At 44.9% G+C, this 22727-nt stretch overlaps 2 protein-coding genes across 3 annotated transcripts in view; one reads left to right on the forward strand and one right to left on the reverse strand.

Moving 5' to 3' along the window:
* On the reverse strand, nt 1–4890 carry SNRPC (small nuclear ribonucleoprotein polypeptide C). The gene is made up of 6 exons (XM_059831280.1): nt 4864–4890; nt 4428–4470; nt 3851–3959; nt 2392–2481; nt 1666–1770; nt 1–386 (listed from the first exon to the last, which is right to left on the reverse strand). Exons 1-6 carry the CDS (start codon nt 4869–4871, stop codon nt 262–264), a joined length of 480 nt encoding a protein of 159 aa, XP_059687263.1. The 5' UTR covers nt 4872–4890; the 3' UTR covers nt 1–261.
* Nucleotides 4891–6081: 1191 nt separating this feature from the next.
* The window catches only part of ILRUN (inflammation and lipid regulator with UBA-like and NBR1-like domains), a 30883-nt gene continuing 14237 nt past the window's right edge, over nt 6082–22727 (forward strand). For both annotated transcript variants that reach the window (XM_059831094.1, XM_059831096.1), the window contains exons 1-2: nt 6082–6253; nt 20918–21072. In XM_059831094.1, coding sequence (XP_059687077.1) covers nt 6096–6253; nt 20918–21072 — 313 coding nt within the window. In that variant the 5' untranslated portion in view covers nt 6082–6095. The remainder of the gene's footprint in view (nt 6254–20917; nt 21073–22727) is intronic.

The raw sequence follows: 22727 nt of genomic DNA on the forward strand, positions 1-22727 counted from the left end.
TGTAAACCAGCATCAATGTTTTATTGTTGCATTTTACGATTCAGTGGGGGAAAACAAACAAACAAAACCACCAAAAAACCCAGACCAGGTACAAAAGCATCAGTCCAGTGTGCATCTAGGTCAAAGCATCTGCAACCTGAAGGAACAGCAGACTTCAGCTACACACTGTTTTAATACAAAATCCTAGGGACGTGTGTCTATGGTATTTTATCATATGGAAGATCATAATACGAAAAATAAAAGGTAGCTCCATTTCCACCTTTATCTGTCTGGACGGGTCATTCCCGGCCTGGTTGGCACCATCATGGGTCTGGAGGGCGGTCTCATCATTGGGGGCCCTGGCATCATGGGCATGTGTCCTCCCATCGGTGGCCTCATCCCTGGAGCTACAATGGGAAAGAGAGGACGTTAGAGAAGAGCTCTCGGGAGCAGCAACTGCCGAGTCACAACAATACAGCAGGTTTTCTCCCCCACCCTCCAGGGAACTTCCATTTTACGAGTCTGTAAGCTTTGATCTGGAAGCTGGCTGAGATGGGTCACATTTCCCTGACGGATATCAGCAATTAGTAGAGGAAGAACCAAGTTCCTGGGTTGTATGCCCACTTTTGACAATATTGACTGATAAATTATTTTCAACCACTCAAGGAGACACTAGCTTAATTACCGAGTTGGAAAGTTCATTTGGAAAAAAGCGTGAAAGCCTCCAGTTAAGTGTGTTGGAAAAAAAGACTGGTAATGCTGTTATCCAGCTGTAAGTGGTACACCAAAGAAAAGCAGGTGCTCTACTAAGAAGCACTGAAATAATGGTTTCCATCCAACTTCTCCATTTATTTTCAGGCAGCCACTATGCTGCCTATTATTGCAGATTATGCATGTCTTTTGTGCCTTTAAAAAACACTTAAAGAACAGTTTCTACCAGCAAGACAATAATTGCAAAGACACTTCACTACTTTCAATGCGCATGTGTGTATTCCTTTAGATTTGTTCCAGTAACTGCTTCAATAAGGCGTCCTCTGAGAATTCTTCAAATGCCAGTAAGCTCAAAAGCGGAATGGATCAAGACATTTTAGTTTGCCTTTGCAGTTCTGAAAAAAACTTTAAGGCACGTCGTTTCTCTGGAACACATTATCTGGAGACATTTTAAGCAATAAAATTCATTTATTGCTGAAATGTACCCCTTATGCAAAAATGGAAGCGCCACAAACACAGAATTCCTAAACAATTAAAGATTGTATTGCTAAGACTAAAGGTAGAAAAGCTACAATTTACCAGAGCAATAATTTCAGTTGTACTAGTAAGTACTCTCAACAAGTAGTAAGGGAACTTTAATTAGCAGTTGTAAGACTGTTTTATGTCTCACCGTGCAGAGATAACGGATCAGCAAACGCGCGTAGATAGTATATGCAAACTGAAATACTTCCACAGCTCGACACCTGAGGCTGTCCATCCTTGCTGCATCTAGTATGATGTCTGAAGTGACGCGAACTACAAACTAGAGCGCATCACTACAGCTAGCACCCAAGTACTGCAGCTGCTTCACGTTTTCCGCTGAGCTCCTTTCACAACTCTCTATTGCCCAGCGAGACAGAAAATATAACCCAAACATCCTGCAAACCAGACCACGCAGTACCGCAGTTACAGAGATTTACCTATTTCCAGACTTACCAGGTCCAACCGGCATCATTCCTGGCGGGGGTGGGCCCATCATCGGCATCATCGGCGGTCCACCCATATGCGGGGCCGGCATCATGCCAGGCCGCGGGGGGCCAGCTGAAGACACACACAAATTGGTTACGCATCTGGTTGCTTTCACATCCATCAACAATGTGCAATGCAAAGTAGTTACTAAACTTTACAGGACATTTTAGTAATTAAGGTGTCTTAGACTGTTTTACCACTGCCTGCCTTCATTTTCAGTTTCAACTCTGACTTGAGGTGGCAAAAAGCGTACTGGAAGAAGAATACGCTAGCTCTTATTCCCAACTTTGCACACCTAATGCAGATAATGGCCACTTCCAACAGCAGGACTCTCAGCCGTTTGCCAGCTGAAGTGCAAAAGAAGGTTATCAATCCTATTCTATTTAAAAAAAACAACAAAAACCCCCCATGCTGGAAGTTTTAATGAAGCTATCTACATGGCAGCTGGCAAGTAATGACGAGGCACACATTTCTATTAACATGCTCAAAATTACTCAAGTAAGACAAACTAAAGGTTAAGATGGTTGCTGAAACACTCTCACAAAGTGTTCTCTTACATTTTGCTATTCACGAGCTCTAAATGGCTTAGCTTGATTTCAAGCTAAAAGGGCTTTTCTTTACAAGTCCAGGAAACACGCAACACAGCTCAAGAGGGCTGTCATCCCCATCAAAAATTGTCCAGTTCAGACTTACGGATGCTGGGAGGAGGTGGTATCATGGCTCCTGCCGGAGGCGGTGCCGAGAACGGTGTCGGTGGGATTTTCCCTTGCTGAAATGCAGCCGCTACATTGGGGGGGAAAAGAAAAAAACAAAGGAAAGAAAGAATCCCAGGAAAAAAACCAGTTACTAGACTGAGGAAGCTCCTGCATCAGTCTTCCTTCTCATGCCATGCGGTCAGAGCATACTTCACGTCATGCTGCGTGCTCAGTTGTTCTAACTCTGGAACAAATCCCTGGTTTATGCTGCTTGTCATGGTGGAAGCACCTGATATTCTTGAAGACAATTATGACAGTAATTACTCCAGCTGAGACTAGAGAGCTCCTTGATGAATTTCACACACCTAACAGGAAGGCGGATGGTAGAGAAAATACATCACGGATTTGCAGCTGCAACCTTCACCTGGGATCATTAGGTAAAGACATGCTATCTTGAAAACAGTAATAAGGCAATGACTTAGGTAGGTGACAAAAAGCATGAAAAACATGTGAAAGGGAAGAGAAGAAATTCAAAAGACTGGAATTGACTAGAAGGCAGGCAAAGCATGTGAAAGTTGGAAGCATCACGAGGAAAATGGACACAAAGAAATGGAATGAGGCTGCGTCAGGGGAAGTCCAGACTGGACATTAGGTAAAGGCTCTTCACTGAGAGGGTGGTCGGTCACTGGAACAGGCTCCCCAGGGAAGCGGTCAAGGCACCAAGCCTGTCAGAGTTCAAGGAGCATCTGGATGACGCTCTCAGTCATATGGTTTAGTTTTAGGTACTTCTGCGAGGAGCAGGAAGTTGGACTCGATGATCTGTATGGGTCCCTTCCAACTTGAGATATTCTATGATCCAAAGCAAGTTGCCATAAAGTTAATCTGGCATTTGTATTTCTTTTCACAGAGAAAAGAACCATTTTTCAGAGGACAGGCGAGAGGAAAAGAACCCTATAAACTAACAGACAAAACACTTCACACTTTATTCAAGCCTTTAACAGCAAGGGAGAGAAAAAAATAATCAATATCCCTGGAGAATTGAGGGCAAGCAACTACAGCATTTTAAAAAAATGCAAAAATCCATACATTTTAATGTCCATTTTCCTATCTTTTGGATTTCCTATTCATGCTGTTCACATAAATGTGCTACTACCAAAAATCAAAAATGTGTTATGTGACCTCGTACAACATTACCAGCGGTGCTAAAGGCGGTGGTCTCTACAACCCTCTCAACCACAGTAAAGGCAACGACCCCTCAGTCTCTAACGTGGAAGCCCACACTCTGACAAGTTCAAGATTCAGATTCTAAGTGAAGTTTTTGCTCACGATTCACCGAACAAAGACTCACCAGGGAAGTGAGGAAGAATCAACAGGAAAGAAGGGAAGAAAAGCAGCTAGAGGAAAGTCAGGGGAAGTAACGGGAGAGCAATCCAGGGTCACAGAAGGACTAGCCTTACTTGTTTTGTCAATCAGGCTCTGAGCTTGTTCCTCCATCCATTTTTGATAGTAGTCTTTCACATTCTCTTTGTGTTTTCGGCCACTGCAGTGGGTTTTTCTCACGGAGGGCTGAGAAAGAGCACGTAAACCCAAAGCTTACATAATACCACATAAACCCAAAGTTTATTGGGAACTGTCGTATAATTTTAAACATATGCAATTTAGCAGCATGAAGTAGGTTGGTTTCTGCACCCAGTCAGAGGACAGGTGATGTGCAAAACCTTTATATATAAACTATAAGTGTTGAGACTCCAGTTTAAGTAAAGGAGGTTGCCCTAACACCCAGCCAGCAGCTGAGACACCCTGCTAACTCACCGCAACACTTGTAGGCATCCACAAGTGCCATCTGCCCTTGACTGCTGAATGCTAGAGACAGTCAAATTTCTCCCGTTCTCTTTTGCAAAGAAGTAGGGGAGGAAAGAAGTCAAACAAGTAGGACATAGTACTATTTCAAGTAACCTGGTATTAGTTTATGTGAGTTTTATTCCAATGCACTTGATACAGATGAGGAATCAATGCAGAAGATTTAGTACTTACTGAGTCATGGGTGAGGTACGTGTCACAGTAATCACAATAAAACCTGAAGAGGGAAAACTCTTGTTACTAAGAAATCACTCTGCGCTGTGAGCGCTAAAACACAGCCCCTCGCGACGGCTGCAGGGCTGTGCCCAGGGGCGGCTGGAGGAAGAGCCGCTGCACCGAACAAGCGCCCAGGGCTCGGCCTGCCAGCGCCCCAGCCCGCACCCCGGGACACCCCGCACCCCTTCCTCTCCTATCCCCACGCTTCCCGAGGCTTGAACAAACACGAACCGCCCGCCGGGGTCACCAAACCCTACCCGGGGATGAACGGGTGCCCCCCCCGCCCCCGGCGGGCCTGGGGAGCCCGGGCAGCCCCTCGCCCCGGCTCCCCCCCGGCCCAGGCCCTGTCCCCCGCCGCCCCCTCAGCGCCGGAGCCCGCCGAAGCCGCGCTCACTTGGGCATGGTGCTCCCCGCGCCCCGCCACCGGCGCCGCCAGGAAGTGACGCACTCACGTAGCGACGCCTTCCGCCGTTTGACCTCCGGCGGCTCCCGTAGAACGGCGGCGCAGGGCAGGGCGGGGCGGGCTCTGCCGACGGCGGCCCGCGAGGGACAAGGGAGGCTGCGGGCGGGGTTTCGCTTTTCCCGCCTCACAGGCGGGGCCTCCGCCGCTCCCTCCCTCACCTCTCCGGTCACGCCGCAGTTTATCCCCCTACAAACCCGCAGCAGAGCTGGGCGCCGTGATCCCGACCCCCTCCCGGCGAGGCCCGTTCCGCTCGTTGTTCCCTCTGGAGCGGGGCCCGCGGGCGCGGCAGGCCTGCGGCGGGAGGCGGCTCCTCGGCCGGCCCGGGGGAGGAAAAACCTTCACGTAACGCAGCGGGTTGGCGTTAGAAACCAGCGAGAGTTTATTTACGTTAGAAACGGTCACGTACAGCGGGCGCCGCCTTAGCCCGTGTTCCCCCCGCTGCTGGCGGGGCGAGAGCCGGGACCTCTTGTCTTCAAGGGAAACACACGGTGTTACCGCCGGGCCTCGCCCCGAGGGGCCTCGCGGGGCTGAAAAAGAGGGGAATTAGGGGAAAAAAGCGTCATTTTGTGGGAAAAAACTCCCCTGCGCGAGGCCCTGGGCCTGCGCCAGCACCCCCCGCCCCGGCAGGCTTTGCGCCGCCTCGTTTGCATAGCGCCATGGGACGTCACAGAGCCCGCCCGCCCGCGGCTCATTTGCATACATAAACACGCGCGCGCCGCCTCCACCTACGGAAGCGCGCGGCGGGGGCCTCTGCAAACGTACCCCACCTTGTGACGCAGTTCTCCCCCGCCCCGCCCGCCGCGTTCGTGCGCGCGGAGCCCGCGCGTCACACCAGGCGCCCGCCCACGTATGCAAAACACCCCGTTGCATCCGCGCCCCCCCCCGGGGGCGGACCGCGCCGCCGACGCTCCGCCCCCCCCCTCCCACGCCGCGCGTGGGGTGACGCCACCGCGCCTGGCGCCAGGCGCGGTGGCGTCATAGGCCGCGTGCTCCTCGCGTGAGGCGGAGCGGCGCTTGCGCAGTGCCGGCAGCGGCTGGCGTCGCCCGCGCCCCCTCCCCCCCGCCCCCCGCCGTGCCCGCGCTCCCCCCTCGCCCCCATGCGGCGCTGAGGCGGCGGCGGCGGCAGCGGGGCGGCCCCGGGGCGGCGGGGACCGCTGAGCGCCATGGAGGGCATGGACGTGGACCTGGACGCCGAGCTGATGCAGAAGTTCAGCTGCCTGGGCACCACCGACAAGGACGTGCTGATCGGCGAGTTCCAGCGGCTCCTCGGCTTCCAGCTCAGCCCCGCCGGCTGCGCCTTCTTCCTCGACATGACCAACTGGTGCGGGGGACCGGGGGGACGCCGGCGCTGAGGGGGGCTGGGGGGGCCCTGAGGGGCCGCGGGCCTCGGGGAGGCGCCGGCGCTGAGGCGGCGGAGGGGAGCGGCGAGAGGCCGCCGGCGCTGAGGCGGCTGAGGGGAAGGGCGGGAGGCCGCCCGCCCCGCCGAGGCTGGGCGCCTGAGGGGAGCCTCGGGAGCCCGCCGGCGCTGAGGGGCCGCGCACCGAGCCGGGCCGGCCGCCTTCCCCCCGCCCCGAGCCGCCTCCGGGGGCGGCAGGCCCGTCCCGCCGCCCGCGGGGCCCCGCCGGGGGAGGGGGGGAGCTGCCGTGAGGGGGGGGGGGGGGGGGGGCGGTGTTTGTTGTGGGCCCCCCCTTTCCCCCCCCCTTCCCCGGGATCGGCCATGGCGGGGCGAACTGACGGTGGGCCGCCGGCGGAGCGGGGTGTGTGTGCGGTGGGGAGGAAGCTATCATGGCAGCGCGGAGGAGGCGAGGAGCAGGACGGGGCTGAGGAGGGACTCGGGTTCCCCTCCCATCTCCAGCTCGGGGTTGTGATTCTGCCAGTTCGAGGAGCTCGTCGGTCAAAGGGCTGCAAAGCTGTTAAAGAGTGACTAATTGATAGGAAGAGGGGCATGTGATCCAGCGGACCCAGCAGCTCTTAAGGGGGCTTTCTCTGCGGAACGGGAGGATGAGCTGAATTCAGGGATGGATTACGGTGCCCTGGACCCTAAAGCAGGCTTCAGAAGGAGGAAAAACTGGTAGAGAGGCTGTATGGAAGTGTTAAAGCTGCCGTGGTCTCCATGTGAAAGTTACCTAGGTGTTTGGTAAAAACTTAGCATCTGCTTGCAAACTAAGGGTCTCTCTGTAAATACTCGGGCTTTGGGTGTATATTTTAGCTTTATAAAGGCTCTCAGTCACTGCCCCGGAAAAAAAAGCAGGTACAGGTTATCAGGGAAGCTGCAGCTCGAGAAAAACGTGGGAAATATGTGATAGAATGGTGAAAAACAGAAATCAGGAGTATTAGCGGTGCGGAGAGCCCAGTGACTGCAAAAGAATGTTGTGAAATTGTTGCTGCCTGAATTGTGGGGTTTGACTCGTTATTAACCACTTGCATCTTTTAAACCATCACTAACAGCTTTGCTGTTGTGTCAGGCGCTAACCCAAATGTGACCCTCGTGTTAGGTTTGTGTCCCTTCGCTGTGGCGGCTGCAGGAGAGCAAAATGTTTTATGTTCCACATATTGCTAAAAGAGATTCCTTAGTTAAGTTGTAGTTGCCGCTTTTTCTTAGCGGTAGAACATCAAATCCAGAAACCTCAGGTTGGAAACTTGAAATCCGAGCGAAGGTCTTGATATCAACAGTTGGGGGAAAAAACTTGCATGGAATTGTTGAACTAATAAACAGTAATAAGACAACTTTGTCACCTTTTTCCTTTCATCTTTCCCTCCTTCTGCAGCTCTGTGTTAAATCATATCGGCAAATCTGCATCTGCAGAGGGAGTAAGGGAATAGCAAATAATACCATGTGCTCTGTAAGCTGATCCAATGCGAAAGAAGGGTTCTCTCGAGGAGTTCAGGAGTTTGCTTTGGGGAAGTGGTTCACAGCAGAAGATGCTTTCCCACTTCATTCATGTGTTGATAATATGAATAAAACTACCAATACTGCAGCATAATACTGGGGTTTTTTTCTGTGATGCTGCTTGGGAGAGCAGAAAGCTTAGCAGAGCTGAACCTGAAAGTTACTTGTGAAGATACTATGTATAACCATAGTATTCCTGGTTTGTATTGTAGAAGCTCTTTCCCTTTCAGGAGTATTTAATTTCTTTTTGAAGTAACAGTATCTCAAATACAATCTTATAATGAATGGCTTTTTAAAAAATATTTTAATTGAAGAAAATCTTTAGTGATGAAAATAGCCACTGAGGTTGTGGAATTAAAGCTAGTTTGGTTCTAAAAACATACGTTTTCAATTATTTTTTTTAAGTATTAGTTGATAAGCCTTGTAGATGGATGGGGGCGTGTAAAAAGGAAATCTGTTAAGGTGGTGTAATGTATACAAGAGTATATGAAAATTAGCACGGGCTGTGGTGTGATTACTCTTAGAGTGGGCTTAAAGCCTGTGAGAGTTTAACCTTTCAGCAGCAGGGAGTGGAGTTAGGTATGCTGGCAGGTGCTGCTCGTTTTTCTCGTGTGTTCTTGCCAGGGCGCTGCTTTCCTGACCTGAGGGATCATTTGTTGTGCCTGGGTTTGTACAGTTTGCAGTTCTGCCGCTGTGTTTCTGTCCCGTTCTCCAGCTCCCACCTCTTCTTAGTATGGCCTTTGGGTGATTGGCCTGAATATGCTCGCCTTGCTCAGTCATTATACAAAGCTGGAATCAAGACACATTTTTCTTTTCTGGAAACACCTTTCCTTTATTGTGTTGAGGGACCCTGTGTAATCCACACTGCTCCAGGTGATGTTAGGCAGCGGCCTACTAGATTTGTTCTTTGTGGCCTGGAATTAGGGTCAGAATCTTGTATCACCAGTCTGTCCTGCAAATAATTGGTCTTGACGAGACTGTCAAGTCACTTTTGTTAAAGGTATGGCACTCTTCTGCGGTGATGATCCCTGCACTCTCTTTCTGCATCAGGATTAATGTTCATCTGCAGGAAATGGTGAGGGAGTTCACAGCAGGGCTGAGAGAAGTGCACTTACGTGGTAGACTGGGTTCTTTTAACAATGTCCATGTATGGGTTAATTAACAAATAATTTTCACTAGAAGTTTTTTCACAAGAGTGGCAAGCTGCTCTTTGGCGATAATGATGTGGTCTCCAGATGTGAAGTTACTTCCCTGGGGTATGCCTCTCCTATTTTGTGTAGTAAATAATCTGAGCTGTAATGTGTTTTGAAAGAATATTTCCAATACTATTGCTAGTAATTGTATTTAACATATTTAAAGTGGATTTGCAGTTCTGCTGGAGAAGAATTATTGTAAAATAGCTTGTTCAGCCAATTTGGGGAAAAAAATAGTGGTTGACTGTGGAGCAATATGGATAGGTGTAAGTAGCCTTTAAAAGTCTGTCCACTTCTCCATTTTACCTGGAATTGCTCAATGCACTTTCGAAGTTCTGGCAGATTTGGGACAGCGTTAAGAAACCACCAGCTGGTTTTATTAACAATATTGCAAAAATGCTTCAGGTAGAACATATGCATCCTAAGTTTCTGAGACTCTTCCTTGATCTTCAAGAAATACAGGTTAAACACTTTGAGTTGCCTTTTCTCCTGTTATTTATTAAACACTTTCCTAGAGTTCTGCCTCTTTTTAATTACGCCTTGAGTTCTGTTTGTGGGCTGTTCTAACGTCTTAGCTTTCTGCTACATAAATCCGACTTTGCCCTTTCTGAGAGTCCTGGCTGTATATTTTTTAAAGGCAGCACACATTGTCCCTCTTTGCTCTTTATTTATTTATTTTTCATTAGAAGTTGTGAGGCTTTAGAGTGAGAGGCTGAGCTTTTGCTTTGGGCCTAAAACCAAAAGTGAACTTCTCCAAAAGATGTTTTGGCACTGAAACATTTCTTCCTCGGGAGGAAAACCCAGGCAGCGTAGTTGGGAGGGTGTTTTGCTGCCATTGCATCTAGGATAAAAATCCACCCTCCGTTAAATGGCACGCTTAACTCTCCCTGCTCCCTTCCCCCCTCCAGATGTTATGCAATGCAGAAGCCCGCCTGCCTGCACACTGAAGCACGTCCAGCGCCGCAGGTTCGAGGGAGGGGGCTCAGTGGGCTCTTAGGAGTGATTTTTGTGGTAAAGTTAAGTTCCAGGTGTCTACAGCTCTTCAGTGGTACGTGATAGTATGGCCAGGAACGTGTCTGAACTTGTCTAGACTCACTCTACCTACATAAGAAACTCCTTTTGAAAATCCTTTGTGCTGATGTTTTAAAAATAGGGATTGTTTAGGTCAGACAGTTGATGCTGAATGAGTCTGCGCTGAAATACCCACTGACAGTCTTCCTAACTCAAGAACGGTTATGGGTCTCTGGATAGATGGTACCAGTGTGGATTGGACTTCGCGAAAGCACTTGCAAAACAAAAGTTTTAAGTGTCAGCCTAGCCTTGACTGGTTTTCAGCAATATGGGATAGTGTCAATGTAAGAGCAGAGGAAACTTAGCACAGAATGTGCGTTTTAATTTTTGTTGACGCTCGGTTAAGGCCTGTTTCATAAAAGTCATTAGATACCTCTAAAGCTGGCATCGGAATTGTATTGTGGCAAGGAAGAGGAGTTGGTGTTTTTTTTTTAATTGGAGAGTATACCAACTTTGAGGGTGAGAGGCTGCAGCGTAAGGCTTGGAGCTTCTTTAATTCTGTGAGAAAGTGAATTAATTTGATTTGAAGTAGCTAGTGGTGCTGGATTTAAAATCCATATTTCGACACAGTTGCCTGTGGAGGGATTCTTAATTTGGAAGACTTAATGTATGTATATTTCAGTAATTTACATGTAATATTTCTTTACATTCACTTTTTAGCTTTTGTTGGGAAAGCTGAATTTTTATTAGTCTAGTAGGTGTGATATTTAATTGAAATGTGTCAGATAATGATGGTTTCCATTGTGTGGGGGGAAAAAAGTTTTATTGTTGCAAACCCTAGACTTTTTTGATCTAGCTTTCTGATGAAAAAGGTCTTTTTAAGGCCAATTTTTGTAAGGTAGTCAGATCTCTTCTGGAGGTCCTCAATTTTTTTCATATGCTTAGAAGAATTTGTAGCTGTATCATGGTTTAACTAGTACTCTAAAGATGACGTTTTGCATGAAAATATTTATAAGTTTGTCTCTGAAAATACTACAGAAATCTGCTGTTAAACGTCTTTCTGTACTGTATAAGATGTGGGGCATTTCTGTATGTATGAGTGAGGGGAGCCAAGGTGAGGTAGGAATTAGCCAGTGGTGATATTGATTTTTACATCAAAGGTCTGAAATTTTTGAGCATAGCAAGGAAAATGTATCTAACGTTTCTGTGCAAGTGTTTTATTGGTCTTGGAGAACAGACAGAATATTGGCTTTTAACAAAATTAAAATTGCCTTGTAAATGCACGTTTTTATCCCTGTGGGTGGGCTGTTTAAATTCCTTATATCATACGAACCACCTGTATTGCCCAGAAGTGGATGTACTTGATTGGGAGTCTAAAGACATGTTTTTAGCTAATAGGTTGGGCTTTTTATTGCTTTTACTCTGACTTGGTATAAGCGTTTGTTTAATTTTTGCTTTCTAGCAAAGATGATAGGACGCTACTCCTATCCACAGATCTGAGTTTTACTGAAAGCATATCTGTTAACACTTGATATTAGCGCTGGAGTATAGGTACTGTTGAGAGAAGTACTCGAAGGATATTTAGGTAAGACATCAGGACATACAGAATTTAACATAACAGACTCAAATCAACAGGATTCACTCACACATGATGCATTTCCCCCAGTGGGTAACACTAGTACTCCTGGTCTTGATTTCTAACCCTGCAGGTGTTTGCAGAACTGCCATTAAAAAAACAAAAAAGCATGCAGATGTCCTCTGTTAACAGATTTTTGGACTGCTTTTTGAAAGAAGGTCTCCAAGTATGTATCAGGAAAAACTTGGGTTTGAAATGCTCCTTCCCAGCTCAGTTGCAGACAGGTTACCATGTGTTGGCCAAAGGATAGTACTGGCGTGCGGGCAGGCTCCTCATCTCGGTGTCCTCAGCTTTCCCGCACTTGCTGTGTTTAAAGGGTTTGCTGGTACAGTACATGCAGTCATACTATGGTAAATCTGTTTTCTTTTCCTTTTTTTTTTTCCCTCTGGTCTTCAAATAGTTGCGTGTTATGTTTCAAAGATCTATGGAAAAAGCATATATAAAAGCAAACATAAGGACATGCAAAGTCAGACTGTGCAGCCATGAAGTTTTTAGGCATTACCTATCAGGATATGAGTATTGAGGTGGAATGTGTGGCCTTAGCTGCTCCTGCACCATGAAACCTTTGATCGTGTGGTTAAAGCAAAAGTCATTTTTATTGATTACAGCATGGCTCTATATGATTGGTCTGGTAGAGGGGTTCGCTACCACTCACTGTTGACATTAAAATACCTGCACTTTTATGCCAATCCTTGCTTAAACACCAGCAACCCCCCAAGAATTTAGTTGATCTCTTAAATCAAAATGCTGGTTTTTATATCATTCTTTAGATGCAGATATGCATTTCTCTTAATACTGATCAAATACTTCTGATTATAGATCTAATATGTTGTTAGATTTGTGTTTGTTGTAGAGAAAAAAAGTCTGTTCTTGTCTGGTCTTATATCAAGATCTCTTCTCTAGCCTTTATTTGGAAATGCTGACTGAAGTGTGAACGAATTAATTTGGTTTCCTCAGCTGTTTGAAGGCAACGTTTTTGTTGATGTCCAGTAAACTAATCAACGGCTATCAGAGAACTCCATCTGATTTTTCAGCAGATGTTCTGTCTTGCTATGTTTCCTGAGTTTCCCTCTTTTTCTCCACATGTGAGAAGTCAAAGGAAGGTAGGATAAAACAACAAACGGTACGATTTTCTCTTTCCCCGAACTAATGAATGTAACGCCTTCTTTGGTGTTCATATTGGCATGGTTGGATTTCCCACAAAGATTCTTATGCCATCGTGAGTGGGGAGTTGTGGTGTGTGTCCTTTACCTTAGAAGAGTTCAGGGGTCCCTGCTGTCCATGTTTTGCCTGCTCCTTTTCTCAGTCCGTGGGACTCATGACTTCCCTTTTGCTAATCCATATTCAGATAAATCTGAGGAAAACTTCCCCACTGCTCTATATAAATCTCAAGCTTAGTCTTGATACTCCTTTCCTTTTGAGAGGGCAGTGGGGGGAATCCTCGTGTCATGGAGGAGGCAGGAAACCTGAAACCTGATCTTTCAAGTGAATCCTCCTCCTTCCCTGGAAACTTCTTTGGGTTAGTTCAATACTTATTCAGGCATCTGTTAGGGAAGTGATAGTGGCGGGTGCTTCTCTTCTTCCTATATCAGGTGATAAAAACAAAACAGTACATAGGAAGTTTTTTAAGTAATCTAGGTCTTAACGTGACTCTAGTCAGATTAATATTCGGCCAGTTGAACCGAATCTGGTGACAAGGGTGAGGCACTTGGTTTTAAAACGTCGTTGGGGTTTTGCTAAAGTTTAGTAGCAGGGAAGATGAGGATTTAAACTTGGTGGCATTCTTACTCTAAAACAATTGATGAACTGCTGTCCTTACAGGCAGAAGAGACACCATAGAAACAGGTCTGGTAGTTCTTGACGTACTCTTGCCAAAAATGTTGGAACAGACTGGCAATCTCTGAGCTATGGCTGCTGCTGAGCAGTGTGTGCATAGTGTCACTCATACCCTATGACTGGGGAGCAGAAAACAGGTTTTAAACTGTTTAATCTGTTGTGGCTAACTTAAAGCATAGTGGATGTCATCTTGGTACCTGTGAACTGTTGCGTTTCTGGTGTCCACAACTGTCCCCTGATGCTACTGAAAATAACAAAATTATAGAATTAAACAATTAAAAATATTGTTTGGACAGCTTTTATCTAGTGCTTTAAAAAAACAAACACACACCTGTTCTCAATAACTCAAATATTTGACCTGATTATTTTGAATGAAATCTAGACTTTAAATGTATTTCTAACTATGGAACATACTATAATTGTGCTATGCTCCAAGTTACAAAACATTTAAAAATTGGGTGGATGTGAAATGGAAATGTAAGCAGACAACTGTAGCAGAAGGAATTGGGTACAATATAATTTTAGTCCAGCTGGACTGCCTTACATGCCTGAACTTGTTCTCAGACAGTTTCTGTAGCTTAATCCCCTTTTACTTTAATGCAGACAATTATAGATTGATGACATAGTTTATACTGAGGAATTAGCAGTTACAGAATCTTTTGCGTACTGGCAGCTCTTGATTACTTTCCTCTGGGAAGAGCTGTTGTCTGTTTTCAATGGCAGCAAGTAGAGAGCAGCTCCTGCTGTGACATTCTCAAAATATTTTACCCCACGCTTAAAGCTCCTGACCACCTGCTTTAGGAGGGTTCAGCTGCTGGGGATGGCCGTGTGGACTTGCGCTTATAGCAGCAGCGTAGCATTGATTCTGTCGCTGAGACCACTTGCCGTTGTTTGGCAAGGTACAGCGCTCAGCCACGTGCAGGCACCACGGTAATGGTTAAACTGCCGATGTGCGTGTTTGTATGTATATAAAAGCCTGCTGAAGGGAAGTGATTTCCTTTGGCGGTTTGGGGTGCACTGAAAATGGTGTGCCTCTTCGGTGGCCTCTCAGTTTATTTCCTTGTGCTGCCCCTGCGGAGAGCACAGTATTGCTTCTAGTCACCGCAGGTTTCTGTCTTCTTCCCGGAACATCCCACTTGTATTTGGAACTGGCTGTTTTCGGCTAAGACAATGAAATGTTTTTCTGTGGCTTCATGTGAGAGAATACATAAGCTTTGAATTAGCCAGCTCTTTTTTTCCCCCTCCTTCAGCTGTGTAAGTTCAGCTTAAAGCTTTCAACTTCCCTCAGTGGTCCTTTTGGATCATCTAACATCTTCTAAGGTAGTTTCCCAACCTCATGGTTTAGTGTAAGGGAGGTCGAGAATGAAGATAACTGATACACAAATTTTGCTTTCTGAAATTATGTCTATTGAAAGCTATTCACTGATTAAAATTCCAGTCCTTCAAAACATCTTGAGACTTTCCACTTAATTGCCATGTGTCATCTCTATTGAAAATGTTTGAATTGAAAACTCCAGGTAGAAGTGCTTCCCTGTGGCGTAATGACTGCATCTCCTTCCCCCCTCCTCCCCTTCAGCTTTTTCTAAGGCTTTGAGTGAGGCGTCTCCTACTTCAGGAGCAGTAAGTAGGAGAGCTGCTGGAGATGTCCTAGCCCGTAGTGTTATCAATCCAGTTCCCCAATAGCTGGGGCACATAAAATCCAAGTAAGGTACTAGAGGCTAAGAGACAAAAAGAGTGGACTTAGGATTGCCTCATTTGGATGTCCTCCATATACATTTTTAGTCTCTCCCACCTGTATCATGTAGAGATGTTCCATTATTTAGGAGTGAGAAATTATCCATCTGCTGCACTATTTCTTTTGCACATTTCTTTCTGGTTTTAACAATAGACACCTTATGGCGTATTATGGTGCCTGGTTACATACTGCATTTGGAGAACGAGAGAAAGGTCTGTAAAGGTTGAGAATTCAGTTAAGGAAAGAGTACAAGGTGTTCTACGTAACATTTTGTTCTTGAGATTTCATTGTACTTTTATATCACTGCTGAGTTTTTTTTGCGTTGCACGTTTCTGGGAGAATAACACCTGAGTTGCTTTTCTCATGACAAAATATTGTGCCGTATGTGAGTGCTGAGGACATAAAACGAACATGCATTACAGCTTGGGCACTTGCCTGGCTTTTCTCTTCCTCCACAGAGGGAGAGAAATGTAACTTGGCATTCGCTTTACTACAGTTGCTCTGCACAACGAAGTGACCGAGTCCATTTGTCAAAGTGCTTTCTACCTGACTTAATAAATGTCCTCTACTTACTGTCTGTGTATGATCTAAGGGCTACATCCTGTGTGAAATTCTAAATTGAAGGCTAACTCGGTATTGCACTGAGGAGTCTAGCCTTTGCTTTTTCTGACCGCTCAGGAGAATCAGAGCACTGGAAATGTTCAACCCTTGGCTAGTGATAGGTGGCGTGGCTGTAGGAGCGGGCAGGAGCTAGTAAGAGCAAAATTTACATGCTGGGGTTTGAGCTTAAGCTTTGGCTTGAATTTGGACTTTTACCCCAAAAAAATCTTTCTTAAAAAAAAAATAAATCTTTGGTTCTTTCATCAAAGAATTTTACAATAAATAAAAACTTACAGATTCCTATAATAACATTTATAGTTGTTTTCTACTGTAAGTGTTGCTTTGGAGTGGAGTTCTTATGTGTCACCACATACATTAGACAACCTGCACATCATAAGCAATTTTTTCCGAGTTCAAATCTTTAAGCTGCTGGATTGAAAACAAAACCAGAATACCATTCCTTGTGTCAGCCACGCATGATGGTTGGTGGGAGAGGTGTGTGGGAGGGTTACAGCTGCTGGGCGGTAGATGATTCCTCCACTTCACTTTCCCTCTACCTGTTTTGAGAGTATCTGTTTGCCGGGACTCTAATATCCCTTGTCTCGTAAGTTAGGATGACCTGTTTGTATTGCTTTCCTTCTGAGATGCTTAACTTGTATAAGTCGAAAGAATCATATTTTTTATTGGTAACAGAAGGATTAGGTATTGTGCATATGCCCTGCTTTGCGTAAGTCTGCAGTGAGTAAGCCTCAGTGCTTCAGTTTCTTCATTCTCCTAAAAAATATTCTGATTCAGTTAATTAAAAAAAAATTCCAATTAGCTGTATATTGCTTTTTGTTTGCACCACGGTTAGGTAGTGTAAGGAGGCCTCTAGTTTGTGAATCGATTTGGAAGAGTTTCTTTCATTTTTGAATACTGCATGGTGACCTAGTTAATTGGGAGTAATTACTGTCTAAATATATTGGTTTAACATAACAAAAGGCTGTCTGGAAAAAAGAGGGAAGGGAAAGAATGGCTCAAGATAAACCACCTCTTTGCAAACACTTAAGAGTTGTTAAGGGACACCTCTAGAGCTATTAGCAGAGAAGGTTTTAACTTCACTATTGTAATTTAGCTCCTGAGGCTTGAAACAAAGTAGCAGAGCAAAAGAATTGATCTAAAAAGGAACACTTTCTCTGGTTCTGCAGGCAGTATTTTGTTGGAAAAGCACTTGGCATGTAAGAGTCATGGGACACCTTTGGAGAGGAAGGAATGGGGTACCCACAGTTAGAATGGATTTGATTGATAATACGGAGCTATAACCTTTATTTGCTGCCTTCACAGAATCTTGCTCTTAGGACTGAAGTTGAGCACTGTTTTGATTTTAAGTAGGCTCACCTGGTCACTGGGGTGACTTCTGATGCAGGCTTTTTTCAGGAGTTTGAGGCTAAATCCTGTCAGACCTGCTCTGTAAGTACAGCAGCTACAAACTGTTGCAGACCAGGACTGCTCTAAAAATGGAAAAATTGCCTAATTTAGGAAGGATAAGGAGGGCTTGACACCTGAAGGGCTAAGTTAAGAAAGACATGTATGGACATCCCTGTAATTAGCAGAGATCAGCCGTGTAAATTACACTGGCTAGATCTGGCATGCTCATCTTCATTTCAAAGTTGTTTGGTTTATAATAGTAATTTATCTCATATGGCAGAGTACAGAGGGGTAGTGTGGTGCAAGTCACACCTAGGAGGACTAAAATAAAGCAGGCATGGATGTGTAAGCAGAAGCCTTTCGATGATAACCCCTTCCTCTCGGAGGTCTAACTCTTCGTTCCTGTCCCTGAAGTATCTGCAATTGGTGCTATGCAATTACAACTGGGGCACGAGGGTAAAGACCTAAAAAAGAACAACTTTTGTGTGTGTGTATAAAAAAAAATATATATATGTGAACACAAATTTCAGGGCCTTGAGTGTGTTTGACCTTGAAGCCATTCTCTCAATAAATGCTTGCATTTGTTTGTAAAGCCTGCTGATGTTTTGCTTATAGGAGAAAGGCAGAGTGGTAGGGTGTACTGCTTAGTCTCAATAACCTGCAAATAATCAGGTTGCAAATAGTTTGCCTCTGCAAATGGCACTCATTTTCCCCAAGGAAAGTATTACATTCAAACTGATACTTGGGGGGTTTGGGGGTAGGGAAGGAGGGGGAGCACCTTCTCTTGGAAAGAGTTGAAACAAAGCTAGCAGTGATACGTTGCTGGCTTTGGTTGTGTAAGCAGAGAACATGACTAAAATGTGAGCGCTGTGGGTATCTCTTGCAGCAGACCGGTGCCATACGGCCTCTCAGTGGCTATCTCTTAGGGTTGTCTGTGTCAAAGAACTTGAACTTAAGTCAGATTTGCTTTGTCATCCTGACTTTGGCTCTTGCCACTTTCAATTTCTCTTTAGTTTCTGGAAGCTTCTTTTTAATTCTGTAGGGGGAAAGCCCAGATGTATCTGAACGTGCAGAAGGGCTCACCCCAAACAAAACCCGCTGTACAGTGATGAAAACGGTGGGAGCGGGAAGGTGGGTTTGTGAATATCTGATCTCAAAAGGGTGGCAAATCTGTTTTTCAGCATGTGTTCTTTAGTTAGTTTTTAACTAAATGCTGCAGAGGACTGGAGTTGTTTCCCAATGGCAAAGCAAGCAATGAAATATGACACAGGGAGGGGAAGAGACTTGGCAGAGGGCCTATGTGCACAAATAGCCCACTACCTTTTGAAGCGTATTTGCAGCCAAGCAAACAAAAAACAGTGCAGGCTGCCTTACAAAGAATTACATTAGAAATCTTCCCCTCGGAACTTTTATTTTTTCCTCTCAATGTCAATAAAATGTCATTACTACTGATTCCAGAATCGTAACTCACAAGATGTTATGATGTGTCTGAAAATGTATTTATGTAGTAGTGGATTAGGAAGAGAAGGAGCTGTATTGCTGTCTTGTATAGCTCTTAGAATACCTTTTGCCTTGGATTGCTGTAATACAGGAAGAAATCCTAGTGAAAAATAAACTCTAGATCATAGTGTTAGCTGGCTGAGCGAACAGGAGTCTCTTGGCACAGCCCTGTTGTGAGTTATGTAAATCTTGTGCAGTGTATAAGCAACAGGCGGCTGGTGACGTAAAACTAAGCATTTGTCTCTATTTATTGGCTAATGTGACATGCACCCTTCCTGTAGCATTTGACTGAGCTGCCTGTATTAAATATAGCCCTGACACTCCTAAGTAGAAAATGCCTCAAGCCGAATAATGGCTTCTGGTCTGAAATTTATTGTTATAAACATAGCAATCTTACGCAGTGGCTCTTTTGTCTCCCCTTCATATCAAAGTCCATTCCGTGTTGATGGTGAAAGGTCTCGCTGTAAGCCTCAGTTTGCTGAATTTGCCAATCGATCAATGTGGCCATGTTGTGCAGAACATTCCTCCAGTGCCTCCTAACGCGTTGGCTGTGCTTTGGGAGACTTAGCAGGATGTCAGTAACTCCTGCAGTGATTATCTTCTGTCATTTGTGATGGATTACCAAACTGATACATCTGTTGTTTAGGTCCTCTCCCACTCGACCCCATCGCGGGTGGCTTGCAGATCTGCCTAATGCTGCTGTTACCCCCTTTGACCCAAGCTCCGGTGCTATTAGCTACTACAGTTTGGATCCCCTATGTTTTCTGTGAGGAGGAAGCAGCGATACTTCTCCTATGCAGTTCTGATTTTATCCAGAATATCCGATTTTAATTTTTTTCCCTTGAACGCTGTAGGAATTGAACAGGAGGCAGTTTCTTTGCTCACCGTTCCGAGCCTCTTTCCAGCTGGCAAGCAGTCCAAAAAGCCCTATGTTTGCTCTTTCTCAGGGTCATACTGCAAATGTTTCTCTTGCTTTCACCTTGGCTTTCTGGCTTTGGTTTAGACAGATGACACTCCACCACACAATACAAACCCTCAATATATCATTGTACCCATAGACTGCAGCTTCTGACTAGCCTTCTGCATGGCTTTGTTTTAGGTGGTTGTTCCCAGTTCTTGAAGGTTTTGGGGTTTTTCTTTTTCTATCCTGCTCAAAAAAGCAACACGGAGTTTTGTAATCATCAGTAAAAAGCAGCTGTTATGCCCATTGCATTTGGTGAGATTTTACTCGTCACCATTCTCACGGCACCTACTCACAACGTGTAAACTAGGGCCACAACCTCACAGACATGCGTAAACAGAGGAATTACATGACTTGCCAAACACTTACATAATAACTTAATAGTATATCGTGGAATGGCAGCTAAGACTCATGAGTCCTCTTCCTGTTTGACTGCTCCTCTTTTCAAATTAATTATCATGTGAGTTTCAGCTACACCATGATTCAGGAATCAATAGCATTTGTGGCTTTCTGAACATCCTTAATATATCACAGCCTTCCACTGTCATTTGTCTTTATTCAGTAAGAATTTTTGACTCAGATGGTTTATGAGTTCCTTTGAGCTGTGACTATCCAGAGCTGAGCAGGCACTTTAATAAATAGTCTTAGAGTACTCGTGGCTCATACATGACCATATGTTTCAAAACCAGCAAGGCTTGAGTTATTATCCGTAGCTACTGATGCCCTTTGTCCCTGAGAGTTATCATAACAGCGTTTTGTTCATCTTGTGCTCCTTTTAGACCTTTTGTGCCAAAATAAAATGGAGAGGATCAGTCCTTTTGAAATTAGCTCAGGAAACAAGGCTGGTATAAAGAAACCACCCTGTTGTTTACATGCTGCTGCGTAGCACTTCCCTCAGTGTCTCTTCAACTTTTTGGCATATTTCACAAAGAGCTAATGGGGTAGAGGTCTCCAAGATTTCTAGTGAAAATAAGCAGCAGAGCAGAAAAGTGGTCTAAAATAGCTTCCCTAGCAAGTAAAATGCTGTATTTGGAGCTCTGTTGTCTTGGAGGATCAATGTGTGATAGAGATAAAAGCTTTAAAAATACATGAGCAGCAGAGCTAATATAGTTTGGACAATATTTTTGCTTAATTGTTTAGGATGATATACGTAAACCTGTGAAAAGGACCTGACCCACCTGTACTTTAGGTTGTAATCTGCTTTTCTGCTTTCTAGGAATCTACAAGCCGCCATTGGAGCCTACTATGATTTTGAGAGTCCCAATATCAACGTACCCTCCATGTCCTTTGTTGAAGATGTCACCATAGGTGAAGGAGAGTCCATCCCTCCCGATACCCAGTTTACAAAAACATGGAGGATACAAAACACAGGTGAGTCTTTTAGTCTGCAGCAAAACCCATGTATTTTGTGATAGGATGGCAGATCTAACAGAAGAGATGCTGGCTTAAGGCAGGAGGTTCGTGTGCACTTAACTTGGAATACAGCCACCCTGTTACTGAAGGAGGTGGCCTGCAAACGTATGCGTGTTCCCTTCCTTACGTTGGTACAAATGTTTTGTGGTGAGATGTGCGGCTCAGTTCACCAGTCTTGTTCTTCCTCCCACCACACAAACAAAAACTCCAGGAAACTTCTAGGTAAAAGAAATTAAAGTAGAAGTTGGTTTTTTGGTGTGGTTTTTTTAATGCAAGTAGTTAGATCTGAAAATAGATTAGGAGTCCTTAGCTACTCATGTTTCTGATCACTTGATGCAAACAAATGGAATACGTTTTTAAGTCAATTAAGAGATCACTTTTAATCTCAAAGCCTTTTAGCTCGTGACCAGCCTGTATATTACCACTATCCTTCCTCACACCATTTCTCTGACCGTCCCTGTTGTTTGGTCATTTGGCTCTCTGTAGAAATATGTTCTCTGTGGAGGCAGTGAGGTAATGATCTAACTTGGAGAAGAGGTAGCTGTGCAAGGGTAACGTGGCAGGTACCCTTTACTTTTTAACACACTTCTGACAGAATTGCTTTTTCATGCTCTGAGAGGATGCAAGGCTGGAGAGACCACATTCCAGTATGAAATAAGTCAAAACAGTGACTGGACTCCAGGAAGTGAGACTGGGCAAAATACATTCTCACTGCTTGATCTGTTGGGATGCAGTCAGAGAGAAAAATTGAGATCCATGGGTGCAAAGCAGAATACCTTGTCTTCAAGTGTTGCAATGACAGGATGTTACATGAATGTTTAAGCTGTGTGTCTGAATTTAATTGACCTGCTTGCACTTTTGTGAAGAAGAATGATAGCACAACAAGGTATAATATTATGAATCATCATGAGTAAAGTTCAGCTGTGTTAGTATTTCTCCTTGTCAATAACTGCAGTACTTGAGCGCCGTACAGATTTGTGCTGAATATCAAAGTATAACAGAGACTAAAACCACACTAAAAATCTAGGAGTATTTCACCAGGACATAGGAGGTGGGGGGGGTGGGGGGTGGGGGGGGTGTTTAAGAACACTAATTTGTAAAGACTGTATTCTAGAGAAAGGGCTTAATTATTTCAGTTTACTTTTTCTGCCTCTATTTGTTTGACTTAGTACAATGGAAGGGTGATGTGTATAGCTTGCTTAAACTCCAGTAATGTGAAAAATTGACTGGCAATTTTTTTATAACTGTGTCTCATATAGAAGTCTTACAAATGTAGTAAGTTTGACAAATCTTGTTTCTCCACTATTAGTAGCTTAATTTGCGTGTGTTATGACTACACCCCTATCTTGCTCCTTTCAGACTCCTTCCTCTCCTGTTCCTCTGATGTACTCTTTCCCGTATGCAAATTCAGCCTTAATTTAACATCCTAGTTCAAGTGATGTTTCATTGTTCTTGGAATGTTTGACCTTCTGAAATCCATGGGTCTTCTAAAATGAGGAAAGGGAGTTAATCTTGACTTATGAATTCCTGGCAAGGCCCACGTTTGTTTTGGCTTCTGTGTGCATTAAAGCCTGATTTCTTAAAAAGTACCTCTGTACTCTAACAGTGGCGCT

The sequence above is a fragment of the Gavia stellata genome, chromosome 30 (genome assembly GCF_030936135.1).
Source record: "Gavia stellata isolate bGavSte3 chromosome 30, bGavSte3.hap2, whole genome shotgun sequence".
Taxonomy (NCBI): Eukaryota; Metazoa; Chordata; class Aves; order Gaviiformes; family Gaviidae; genus Gavia; species Gavia stellata.